The 12,837-nt window shown below is 59.7% G+C and overlaps 2 protein-coding genes across 4 annotated transcripts in view; one reads left to right on the top strand and one right to left on the bottom strand.

Moving 5' to 3' along the window:
- Positions 1-337: 337 nt before the first annotated feature.
- On the top strand, positions 338-1,186 carry LOC144275212 (RING finger protein 225-like). The gene has a single exon (XM_077834387.1). It carries the CDS (start codon positions 338-340, stop codon positions 1,184-1,186), a length of 849 nt encoding a protein of 282 aa, XP_077690513.1.
- Positions 1,187-3,983: 2,797 nt separating this feature from the next.
- Positions 3,984-12,837, bottom strand: part of GABBR1 (gamma-aminobutyric acid type B receptor subunit 1) — a 63,757-nt gene continuing 54,903 nt past the window's right edge. For all 3 annotated transcript variants that reach the window (XM_077834356.1, XM_077834358.1, XM_077834359.1), the window contains 8 exons: positions 11,867-11,999; positions 11,246-11,362; positions 10,828-10,935; positions 9,092-9,185; positions 8,615-8,742; positions 6,347-6,475; positions 5,437-5,580; positions 3,984-5,184 (listed from right to left, as the gene is read on the bottom strand). In XM_077834356.1, the coding sequence (XP_077690482.1) occupies positions 4,933-5,184; positions 5,437-5,580; positions 6,347-6,475; positions 8,615-8,742; positions 9,092-9,185; positions 10,828-10,935; positions 11,246-11,362; positions 11,867-11,999 (1,105 nt within the window). In that variant the 3' untranslated portion in view covers positions 3,984-4,932. The remainder of the gene's footprint in view (positions 5,185-5,436; positions 5,581-6,346; positions 6,476-8,614; positions 8,743-9,091; positions 9,186-10,827; positions 10,936-11,245; positions 11,363-11,866; positions 12,000-12,837) is intronic.

The following is a 12,837-nucleotide window of genomic DNA, read 5'->3' as shown; positions in this document are numbered from 1 at the left end:
CCTTTCCCCTCCCCCCTCCTGCCAGCTAGGAGTGTCTGGCAGCTCTGTGCTGTGCTCGAGCCCCAGGTGGAGCCGTATCGGGGTGACTCCAGATTAGCCGGGGAGCGGTCGATAGTCTACCCCTGAGGAATTGGGCGTGTGGGGGGCGGCGACCAACTTGGCCAGGCCATGGGGCGCGTTATCTCCACTGGGTAAATATTGTCCTTTCTCTCTTCCCTCCCCAGAGACGTCAACAGGGGCCAGGCCGTATTGTGTCTGCTGGCTGGCACCACCTTGGCCTGAGGGCCCTCAATCGCTGTACCTCTGCCCTTACTGGCCAGGGGAATCAAACCTTGGCATGGCAGCACCAGGGGAAGTAGGGCAGGGGAGGCCCCGGGGCGCTGAGCTGGCAGAGGGGGGCCCCTGGGGCGCTGAGGAGGAGGAGGATGAAGACGAGGCCTCCATGGACTGCGTGATCTGCTTCTCGCCCTACGACCGGTTGTTCAAGGTGCCCAAGGTGCTGGGCTGCGGGCACACCTTCTGCCTCGAGTGCCTGGCGCGTATCAACGTCTCCTCGGAGCAGGTCAACGCCATCAGCTGCCCCGTGTGCCGGGAGCTGACCTGCCTTCCCACCCGCAAGGGCCTGCCTGGCCTGCCCACCTGCCGGGACCTGCTGGACCGGCTGCCCCTGGCGCCCGCCACCCCCTGCAGCTCCGTGCGCTTCAGCCGGCGCCGCGGGCTGCTGTATGTGCCGGGCTGGGGGAATCGGAAGGGCCGGGGGCTGGCGCTACCCAAGCCGGGCCCTGCCCTCAGCACGGTCAGCCTGAGTGTGGACGTGGGGCGGCCGGCACCGCGGGGCGTGGGCGTGGGCCTGGGGCTGCGGGGGATGGGCTGCTCCAGCTGGCCCTTTGCTGTGGCTGTGGCTGTGGCTGTAACCGTCACTGTGGGGCTGGTGATTTCCGCTGTCTACATCTTCTTCCTGCTGCCGACGACCCACGGGCTGGGGCCAGGTGTGGGGCTGGGCAACACCACCTGGCAGGTGCCTTGGCCCAATGGCACCGCTGTGCCGCCACCTCTGCCCAGTGACAGAGGGCTGCCTGCACAGATCCCCAGGGACAGGGCTGCGGGGCTGGCTGGAGAGATGGAGCCTCCATTGCATGGTATCAGAAGGAAGAGATGGAGGGGCCTGAACCCACCCAGGAACTGACATGGGGCCTAGCCCCCCGTGAGCCCTGAACTCCCAGCTAGGAGGTGGAGGCTGGGCCACAAGCGGATACTGTCACAGGGGCACCCCCTACTGCTTCTTTCAGCTGACACCTCCAGACTTCCTACCCTCTCCCCCAGGTTTTGGGGCTGTGGCTTGGGGGGGGGGCAGAAGCTTTGAGCCCCCAGGAGACTGTGCCCTAGATCGAGTCCATCGAGGGGGGTCAAAGGCCCTGATTTGCTTCTAAAGGGAATCAATGAGGGACCCCTCCCCCCAACACCAGCTTCCCCCTGTTTCTCCCCTCCCCCCTTCATTAAATGATTTTATTTTTCATGGGTGAAGGCTCTGAAGGGTCTGTGGCAGCAACAGGGGAAAGCCAAAAAGGGCTCAAGACTTGACCCTACGTGGGGCGAGGGGAGGTGGGGGCTGGGAGGCAGGACCCCTAGGTTCTAGCCTGGCTCTGGGAGGGGACTGGGGCCTAGTGGTTAGAGCAGGTGCCTGGGGGCTGTGTGCTGGGAACAGCTTGTGCTCAATTTCCTCCCCCACCTCCGCTCCTAGTGCAGGGAGGGTTAATGGCACTTTCTCTCCTTTGCCCCAGGGGCCCAGCACTACAAGGTTTCCTGCTTGCAGATGTTTCCTGGGTGCTGGGGCCTGCACACTCCTCCACCCTCGCCTGTCCGGTCACCAACAACTGGCCTCCGCTGGAAGAGGAGGGGCCCAGCCACTGGAGTGCCAGTCTGCACCCAGCCAGGAGTCCTGGCTCCCAGACCCCCATGCTCTAACCACTAGACCCCATGGCCCTCCCAGAGCCAGGACCCAGGAGTCCTGCATTCGCTCTAAGCGCACCCTGGAGCTCTACTTCCTCATGGGCAGAGCATTGCAGCCAGGGCTGAGAAGTCCCAGGCTGGGCAGATTCCTGGCAGCTGGGAGCCCTGGAGGGCTGTGTTGGGGTGTGGCGGGGTGGAATGCCCCCTGGGGCAATCAGGGGTCCCATTGGGTTGGGGGGGGGGTTGGGGACCAGGAGTCCTGGGTTCTTTCCCTGGTGCTGGCAGTTGCTCAGCCAGCCTCCATACCCTGAGCACAGGGCTGTGTGGGGGGTTATCTTTATGGGGCTCACTGTCTCATGGGCTGGGATGGGGGGCCTGTCTCATGGGCTGGGAAGGTCACTGTTGTTGGGAGCAGTCTGCCTCCAGGGAGCTGGGGGGGACAGGTATAGGATGTCTCTGGGGCTGGGGGGGCTCGCTCTCTCATAGACTTTAAGGCCAGAATGAACCGCCATGCTCATTGAGTCTGATCCTCCAGCACATGGCAGGCCAGAGACCCCCACAGGCCCATGCTCTGGGGACCCTCCTTCCCCTCCCAGCAGCTCCCCCCATCCCAGTCACACAACAGTGTCAGACAAGGCTGGGGAGGCCCTGGCCTGACTGCATCTTGGGGCAACCCTCCCCCATGTGCCCACCTGGGCCCTGGCCAGGGGGGACCCCCTCCCAAAAACTGCAGGGAGAGACCTAGGGATAGGACAGCCCATCCTGCCCAGCCCTGCCCCTGCAGCAGGCCCGCTGAGCTCAGCCTGTTTGCACACGCAGGCGTGTGGGTGCGTGTTCTGCTGTATGCGCACATTGTGCCTTGTGTGCACATGTGCTGCTGTACATGCATTGCATACACTGAACTCCGAGTGGCATGTGGATGTGGGTACCAGGTGCTGCTGTGTGTGTGTGTGTACGCTGTGTGTGCACGTGTGGGGCTCTGTTCTGCATGCTGCGTTGTGCTCACACTGTGCTGTGGGTCCGTGCGGTGCTGCGTGTACTCACATGGGGCTGTGCACACACTGTGCTGTCCTGCATGTTGTGACCCATGCGTGTGTTGTGCTGTGTATGCTGCATGTTCTCACATTATGCTGCCCCCGCAGAGCAGCTGCCCGGTGCTGTGTCTTACAAACACCAGTGCTCCCTGGTACACTCACTCCCCGTGTGGGGCTGCTCTCTCCTGCCATTCTCATGGTGCCTGTCCCTGGGACTCAGATGGGGGCAGTCTGAACACTGATGGGTTCTAGCCAGGGAACCTCCCCCGGCCTCCATTCCAGCAGCTCTGGGCCCAGCTCAGACAGGAGCTGTCAGGAGAGCCATGGGGACCACCCTGGGTCCAGACTCTCGGCTCTGGGCCTCCAGGGTCCATTGTAGCCAGCTGGAGCACTCCCCGTCCCCCACCACCCCCGGTGAAATCACATGGCTGAGGCCGTGTCTATCCGGGCAGGAAGAGACCCTCAGGGGCGGCTGTGACTGGGGAAATGGCTGTACGCTACAGTCAGATTGCAGACTGGCCCCCAGCGGGGCTCTCCACCCAGACCTGCCTGGTCAGAGCAGGGCTCAGATAAGGTTAATCCCATCCCCCTGCGAAAGCCCCGTCCATCTTTGGGAGAGTGTGACCCTGCCTCAGGCAGCTGTATCCCCACTTCCAGTCAGTTGGGTGTAGCCAGAGTAACCTGACCTGACCCTGTGCACAAGATATCCAGGTCTGCATGGCCATTCTTATGGGTAACCAGGGCTGGTCATCCCCTACAGCCGGTACGCCGCCAGATGACAACATCCACTGCTGATTGTGCTATACAGGCTGTCGGTACATGAAAGTCACTAGCTCGTTCTATGCATGATGCTCCTACTGTATCTGGGAGTTGCTAGAACTGGTGTTACACTGTGATCTGACTGCGGGGCCTCCAGGAGCGGCTGTGACCTCCAGGCCCAATGTACGCAAAAGGAAGCAGATGGATTTTGCACATAAACAACACAACTGCACCCAATAGTAACCAGATCCAGTTGTTCACTAAAGTGCAACTGAGAAACCAGACCTGGTTGTACACTACAGTCTGACAGTACATTACAGTAACCAGACCCGACTGTGCATTACATTTTGATAGTACAGACAAGTAACCAGACCCAGTTGTGTGCTACAGTCTGATTGTACATACAAGCAACCAGATCTGGTTGTGTGCTACAGTCAGACTGCGCTCACACAGAACCAGCCCCAGCTGTTCACTAGTTTAAACATACAAGTAACCGGGTCTGGTTTTGTACTACAGTCCAACTGTACCAGACCCAGCTGTGCACTACAGTCTGACTGTACTTACAAGTAAACCAGACCTAGTTTTACACTACAGTCTGACAGTACATTACAGTAATCAGACTCACCTGTGCACAACAGTTTGATCGTACATACAAGTCACCAGATCTGGCTGTGTGTTACAGTCTGATTGTACTTACATGTACCCAAACCTGGTTCTAGGCTACAATAATACTGTATATATGAATAACTAAATCCGGTTTTGCACTACACCTTGATTGTATGTCCCAGTAACTAGATCCGTCTGTGCATGACTGTACGTTGGGGGCCACCAGGTCTGACTCTGTGCTACAGTGAGACTGCACGCCTGGCTGGCATGCTCAAGGGGTAACTTTCCCTTCTCGATTCACTCTGCCCTCCCCACATCACCTTGGTTACAAGCAGCTGCCCCCTCCCGCCTGACACTGCTCCAGCTAGAGACACTCAGGATAGATCAGGCAAGGTGCACATTTTACTCTGCACCTGGATGTCAATTGGCACTCAGAGCTTGGATGGGAGAAGGGAAGATGGATGGATACAGAGAGATTTTACAAAGCTAAGAGATGTGATTGGGGGGAAAAAGAGACCTTATTTAGCTCCACTCCACCCCTTCCCGGGCCCCACCCTCTTCTCAGGCCCCGCCCCCACGGTGGTCACTTGTAGAGCAGGTGGACGCGGCTTCCGTCGCAGTTGCTGCGGCCCAGCTTATCAGCCTGCTCGGAGACAAGGCAGCGCACCAGCGGCAGGCTAGGCTGGTAGAGGGTGGGCATGGGCCCGGCCGCATTGGTGAAGTGGTTGTCGGCGGCACACCCGTCCCGCGAGGAGGGGTTGGAGGGGCGGCGCCGGGAGCGCAGCTGTTGCCGGTCCTGGAGCTGCTGGCGGAGCTCGGAGACACGCTCCTCCTTCTGCCGGAAAGAAGGGGAAGGAGTGAATGAGTGTAACGCCTCCCCCACCCCTGAGTGGGTGATGAGCCCCCTTCCCTCCCACCCCCCTAAGTCCCCAGCTTCAGAGGGAGGTGGAGGAGAGGACGCCACCAGTGTAGGGTTCTACTGTCTCACTCCCACTTTATACCCTGTACCCCATAATAACAGTATGGGAGCACTCCATCAGGTCCCAGCTGCCCCCCAAAGACGTGGGATGGAGCATGTCTGCCTCACCTCCGCAATGATCTTCTCCAGCTCCCTGTTCTCCTTCTCCAGCAGCCGGGATTTCTCCTCCTCATTGTTGTTGGTGGATGAGCCCGTTTTCATGGTGTCCTGCTGCTCCGACTGCCACTCGCCCCTGGTGATGAGACGTCGCATCTGCAACAAGTGCCCCCAGTGACTATCAGGGACAACAGTACACCAAGAGCACTGACTCCCAACCACCACCCCGCCAACTGTCAGAGACAAGACTACACCTGGAGCACTGACTCCCAACCCCTCCACCCCCGCTGACGGTCGGAGACAAGACTACACCCAGAGCAGTGACTCCCAACTCCCCCCTGCTGACTGTCAGAGACACGACTACACCCGGACCACTGACTCCCAACTACCCCCCACCAACCGTTTGAGACAAGACTACACCTGGATCACTGACTCCCAACTACCCCCTAAATGACAGAAATAATACTACACCCAGAGTGCTGACTCCCAACTATATCCCCTGGCTGACATGCAGATACAATACCCCAACACTACACCTGCCCCCTGACTGTCAGAGACAATCACCTCAATGCTATACCCAGAAAATATCCTGAAAATCCAACTACCCACTCCCACTCTGCTATCAGACAAGAACCAACAAGCCAGTAGTGCACCTGGCACTGAGACCCCACACCTCCAGTTACCCCCTCAACTGACTGAGTCATAGAAAACACCCCAATGCTATACCCACAGCACAGACCTCCATCTCCCTCCCCTCAGTGTCAGAGACAACATCACAATGCTAACTCCAGACCAAAGATTCTGAGCCCCCCTGTGCTCCCTGCACCAACAATCAGACAGGGAGAGAACAGCCCAGCACTTTCCCAATGCGGAGATCCTGACCCCTGTCCGTGCAGGTGGGTGCGGGGATGGGGGGTTCTACCTTGGGCACGAAGAGTACCACCAGGGTGATGTAGGAGGAGAAGACGACAGCCAGTGAGGCGAAGGCAAAGGCGGCATCCTGCTGGCTGTTCAGGATCATGGTGACGGGGGCGGTGATCAGACACAGCACCTGCGGCACAGCCAGAGCCAGCGGCGTCACTGTGCGGAGAGGGGGAGACAGAGAGACCTGCCCCAACACCCCAAACCTGGTCCGTGTAGCCACTCCCCCCCCCCACACCTCACATGACTGTGGCACAATGTGGGGATACTGGATGCACGTGCACTGTCATAGCCCAAAGGGGTGCTTGGGGGCCACAGTGGGGTACAGTCAGGCGTTGGGGTGCAGTGGAGCACACTCACTGCCATGTTGTAAATGGCCATAGCCACAGCACAGTGGGGACGCTTGGGGGTGCGCTAGAGGGCTGGTGTGCAGTGGGTCACGGCGGGGTGCACTCACTCACCGTTGTGGTGTGGAGGTTGAGGGGCAGTGAAGAGGTTTGGAGGGGCAGTGGGTCACAGCAGGGCGCACTCACTCACTGCCATGGTGGGGAGGCTTGGCGGGCAGTGGGTCACAGGGGAGTGCAATCACCGCCATGGTGGGGAAGTTTGGGGGGGCAGTGGGTCACCATGGGGTATATACTCACCACCGTAGTGGGAAGGTTTGTGGGGGGCGGTGGGTCAGAGCGGGATGCACTCACTGCCGTGGTGGGGAGGTTTGAGGGGGCGGTCGGAGGTTGGAGGCAATGGGTGTGACAAAGTGGGGATTTTCCCTTGTTATGTTGTATGTGTCTTACTGTTGAGCCTATGTGAGTTTTACTGTTTTGCATGAATACTGTGTGTGCCTCAGTTTCCCTGTGTGCTGCACCAATACCTTTGTGGTGGGAATAGGGGTGTGTGAATTTGGCTTAGACCTCTAGGACGGGTGAAGCTGCCTCCACATATGTTATGACAGGTGCCCTTTGTAACCTGAGACGCAGGAGGGGGATGCAACCAGGTGACAACCAGGTGACTGCCCGGGAAGTGAAACAAAGAGTGGGGTGGGGTGTCAGAGGTCAGGTGGCTGGAAGCTTACAGTCTGCTTGGGGGGACTGGAAGAGGGGGAGTCCAGGGCTTCTGGCCCAGGACTCCCCAAGATGGACTTGGCTGAAAGTCACTGATTTCTGTGCTCACAAGTTCTGTCCTATGCTGTGTACCTGTCGACTAATAAACCTTCTGTTTTACCATCTGGCTAAGAGTCACGTCTGACTGAGGAGTTGGGGTGCAGGACCCTCTGGCTTCCCCAGGAGCCCTGTCCGTGCAGACTCGCTGTGGGAAGCGTACGGTGGGGCAGGGGATGCTGAATGCTCCGAGGTCAGACCCAGGAAGGTCAAAGCTGTGTAAGCTTCTTACCCTGGAGACAGGATGCTCAGAGAGAGGAGGCTCCCCAGAGTCCTGACTGGCTTCGTATGGAATAGTTCCAGAGCACTGGCCCAGTGACTCTGTGACAGTGGGGAGGTTTGGGGGGAAGTGTGTCTCAGTGGGGCGCACTCACTCACCGCCGTGATGATAAGGTTTTTGGGGGGAAGTTTGCGGGGCAGTACAGCGGGGCGCACTCACTGCCATGATGTGAGGTGGGGGGGAAGTTTGGGGGGCACTGTGTCATAGCGGGGCACACTCACTCACCACCGTGATGGTAAGGTTTTTGGGAGGGAAGTTTGCGGGGCAGTACAGCGGGGCGCACTCACTGCCGTGATGGTGAGGTGGGGGGGAAGTTTGGGGGGCAGTGGGGCATAGTGGGGCACACTCACCGCCATGATGGTGAGGTTCAGAGGGGGAAGTTTGGGGGGCAGTGGGTCACAGCGGGGCACCCTCACTCACCACCGTGATGGTGAGGTTTGGGGGGGGAAGTTTGGGGGGCAGTACAGCGGGGCGCACTCACTCACCGCTGTGATGGTGCGGTTTGGGGGGGGAGTTTGGGGGGCAGTACAGCAGGGAGACCCCAGCACTCCTTTACACCGCCGTGATGGTGAGGTTGGTGGGGGGGAATTTGGGGGGGCAGTGGATCACAGCAGGGCACCCTCACTCACCGCCGTGATGGTGAGGTTTGGGGGGGGAGCTTGGGGGGGCAGTACAGCGAGGTGCACTCACTCACCGCTGTGATGGTGAGGTTTGGGGGGGGAGTTTGCGGGGCAGTACAGCAGGGAGCCCCCAGCACTCCTTTACACCGCCGTGATGGTGAGGTGGGGGGGGTTTGGGGGGCAGTGGGTCACAGCGGGGCGCACTCACTCACCGCCACGTTGTAGATGGCCATGCCCACGGCCCGGTGGTCATTTATCTTCTCGGTGGAGACGCTCTTGGTCTCGTAGGCCAGGAAGATGCCCAGCAGCAGCAGCAGTCCCTTGAACCCATAGAAAATCCCTGCGTGGGGCACAGAGGATGGGTCAGACCTGTTGGGGGGCTGGAGATGGGATGGGAACGCGAGAAACTGGGGGTGTGTGAGGGAGACCTGCAAAGGGAGGGATGTGGGTGGGAGAGGACAGGACAAAAGTGGCCCCCGCCCCAGGGGGCAGGCAGCTGTGGGTTGACTATCCCAGGATCACTCCCCGCAGACACTTCCCTCGCCACCGAGCCAGGGCCCCTCTCCCCCAAACACTGCCTATCCCCCACCTGAATCTGGGCCTCTCCCCGCCACCAAGTCAGCAACCCTCCCCACAGATACTGCCCATCCCCCTGCCCCCCACTGCCTGTACCCAGTGCCCCTGCTTACCCAGCCAGGTATTCATCTTGGTGGAGCTGCAGTGCTCCAGCTGGGGCAGGATCGAGACGTCAATGTCAGTTTTCGGTTCCTCTTTGGTGAATTCCTACAGCAATGGATGGCAGAGGGATGAACGTTGGGCGGCAGGTCAGAGCCCCCAGTCAGGGCCCCCAGGGTTGCGAGCTTCCCCACCATGCGAACCCGGGGCTGTGAGCTTCCCCGATGCACGTCCCCGACGTAGGGATTCCGGGGCCATGAACGTCCCCACCACGCGCCCCCGCCACAGGGATCCTGGGGCCACGAACTTCCCCGCCACACGCCTCTGACACGGGGATCCCGGGGCCGCAAGCTTCCCTGACGCACGCCCCCGACATGGGGACCCCGGGGCCACGAGCTTCATAGAATCATAGAATCATAGAATATCAGGGTTGGAAGGGACCTCAGGAGGTCATCTAGTCCAACCCCCTGCTCAAAGCAGGACCGATCCCCAATTAAATCACCCTAGCCAGGGCTTTATCAAGCCTGACCTGAAAAACCTCAAAGGAAGGAGATTCCACCACCTCCCTAGGTGAAACATTCCAGTGTTTCACCACCCTCCTAGTGAAAAAGTTTTTCCTAATATCCAACCTAAATCTCCCCCACTGCAACTTGAGACCATTACTCCTTGTCCTGTCATCTGCTACCACTGAGAACAGTCTAGAGCCATCCTCTTTGGAACCCCCTTTCAGGTAGTTGAAAGCAGCTATCAAATCCCGCCTCATTCTTCTCTTCTGAAGACTAAACATCCCCAGTTCCCTCAGCCTCTCCCCATAAGTCATGTGTTCCAGTCCCCTAATAATTTTTGTTGCCCTCCGCTGGAATCTTTCCAATTTTTCCACATCGTTCTTGTAGTGTGGGGCCCAAAACTGGACACAGTACTCCAGATGAGGCCTCACCAATGTCGAATAGAGGGGAGCGATCACGTCCCTCGATCTGCTGGCAATGCCCCTACTTATACATCCCAAAATGCCATTGGCCTTCTTGGCAACAAGGGCACACTGTTGACTCCTATCCAACTTCTCGTCCACTGTCACCCCTAGGTCCTTTTCCGCAGAACTGCTGCTAGTCTGGTCCCTAGTCTGTAGTGGTGCATTGGATTCTTCTGTCCTAAGTGCAGGACTCTGTAGTTGTCCTTGTTGAACCTCATCAGATTTCTTTTGGCCCAATCCTCCAATTTGTCTAGGTCCCTCTGTACCCTATCCCTACCCTCCAGCGTATCTACCACTCCTCCTAGTTTAGTGTCATCTGCAAACTTGCAAACTTGCAATCCACACCATCCTCCAGATCATTAATGAAGATATTGAACAAAACCAGCCCCAGGACCGACCCTTGGGGCACTCCACTTGATACCGGCTGCCAACTAGACATGGAGCCATTGATCACTACCCGCTCAGCCCGACAATCTAGCCAGCTTTCTATCCACTTTATAGTCCATTCATCCAGCCCATACTTCTTTAACTTGCTGGCAAGAATACTGTGGGAGACCGTGTCAAAAGCTTTGCTAAAGTCAAGAAATAACACGTCCACTGCTTTCCCTTCATCCACAGAGCCAGTTATCTCGTCATAGAAGGCAATTAGATTAGTCAGGCATGACTTGCCCTTGGTGAATCCATGCTGACTGTTCCTCATCACTTCCCCAATGTGTGCCCCTGACACAGGGCCCCCAGGGCTGCGAGCTTCCCCACAGCAGTGCCATGTCAGGGCTGTACCTCGATGGTGCGATGCAGTGGGTCGATGATTTGCCAGATGGCCAGCATGACCACGTCCAGCCCCACCAGCAGCCCCACAGTGGCATACAGCTTCCAGGGCTCCAGGGTCTGCCAAGCATGCAGAGTTAGCGCTGCAGTCCAGTGCCCCCTGGCACCCCCCCAAAATGCCTCCCAGCGACCCCTAGTGCCCCCATACGCTGCCCCCCCAGCACCCCCCAGCAACCCTTAGCACCCCACACACCTCCCCCCAGCGCCTCCTAGCACCGCCCATAGTGCACCCTAGTGACCCCTAGCTCCCCCAGTGCCTCCACACAGCACCTCCCAGTGCCCCCAGCACCCCCAGGACCCCTTTACTCCACAGTGCCCCCCAACATAGCACCCCACTCCCTGCAGCCCAGCACCCCCAAGCGACCCTCACCTTGCGTCTCTCCTTCTTCTCCTCTTTCTTGGTGAAGACGGTGTGCACCCACCAGATCTTAGTGAACATGCTGCCATAGGCCAGGCTGAATCCCAGCCCCAGCAGCCAGAGTCGGGCCTGCCAGGAAGCAGAGACCAGAGTGAGAGCGCCCCCTGCTGGGCCCCCCATCTTCAGCCCTGCCCCTGCTGGGCCCCCCGTCTTCAGCCCTGTCCCCCCCGTGCCCTGCTGGGCCCATCCTGGGCCCATCTTCGGCCCTGCCTCTGCCCCTGCTGGGCCCCCCATCTTCAGCCCTGCCTCCTGCTGGGGCTCCATCTTCAGCCCTGTTGGGCCCCCCATCTTGTGCTCTGCTCCGCACCTTCAGCCCTGCCCCCTGCCGGGTCGCCGGTCTTCAGCCCTGCACCCCCACCCCGCGCCCTGCTGGGCCCGTCTTCAGCCCTGCCCCATGCCAGCACCCTCTGCCCTCTGCTGGGCCCCCCATCTTCAGCCATGCCCCCCCGCACCCTGCCAGCACCCCAACTCTAGCCCTCCCTCCTCCCCATCGCTCTTTTCCCTCATCCAGCCATTCTTGGTCCTGGGCCCTCCCCGCCCTGCTGCACCCGCAGCCCTAGTGCCCTGCCCCACCTGGCAGACAAAGGGGAAGAGCCCAGCCCCGATGTGGTAGCCATCCAGCCCCAGGGGGAAGACAGCCGCCAGAGCCAGCGTGCAGCCCACGGCCGTCATGTTGTTGAGATAGGGCTGGGAGTTCTGGATGTACCTGCAGAGCAGACACAGCCATCACCTGAGGGTGTCCCACAGGCCAGCTCCCACCCCCTACCCCAGAGATCAGCCCCTCCAGACGTAGCCATCACCTGGGGGGTGTCCCGCAGCCTGGCTCCTGCCCCCCACCCCCAAGACCAGCCCCTCCATCACCTGGGAGCAGACCCAAAGCCTGGCTCCCCCTTCCTGCTCCCAAAGACCAGCCCCTGCAGACGCAGCCATCACCTGGAGGGTGGGGGCCACAGCCCAGATCCCGCCCCAAGACAGGAGGGGTGGAGGATAGCCGTGGGGCAGGGGAGGTGAAGGCACTGACCGGACGTGCCCATTGTAGAGGTTGAAGGGCAGGCAGATGATGGTCAGCCTGATGCCCAGGCAGAGGGTGGGGGGTAAACATGGGGCAGGGAGGTGGAGGAGGGGGGCACTCACTGGACGTGCCTGTTGTAGGTGTAGAAGGACAGACAGATGATGCCCAGCAGGATGCCCAGGCCGGGGGGTGGGAGGTAGCCGTGGGGCTGCAGGCACTAGCCACACATGCCCGTTGTAGATTTTGATGGCGAGGCACACGATGGACATCAAGATGCTCAGGCTGGGGGTGGTGGGAAGTAGCCGTGGGTCATGGGGCGGCACTGATGGGACATGCCCCTTGTAGGTATTGAAGACCAGGCAGAAGATGGCCAGCAGGGTGTCCAGATGCAGGGTGGGGGGTAGCCATGGGGCAGTGGGCTGGAGGAGGGGGGCACTAGCCAGACGTGCCCGTTGTAGCTGTTGAAGGCCAGCCACACAATGGACATCAGGATGCCCACGCTGCAGGGGAGTGGTGGGTAGCCATGAGTCAT

This window comes from Eretmochelys imbricata, chromosome 14 (assembly GCF_965152235.1).
Source record: "Eretmochelys imbricata isolate rEreImb1 chromosome 14, rEreImb1.hap1, whole genome shotgun sequence".
NCBI lineage: Eukaryota > Metazoa > Chordata > Testudines > Cheloniidae > Eretmochelys > Eretmochelys imbricata.
The sequence above is the reverse complement of the archived record's forward strand: the minus strand, read 5'-3'. Positions and strand labels throughout refer to the sequence as shown.

Bases quoted from the DNA above. Each gene is read 5' to 3' on its own strand.
- LOC144275212 (XM_077834387.1), top strand. From the start codon at position 338: ATGGCAGCACCAGGGGAAGTAGGGCAGGGGAGGCCCCGGGGCGCTGAG.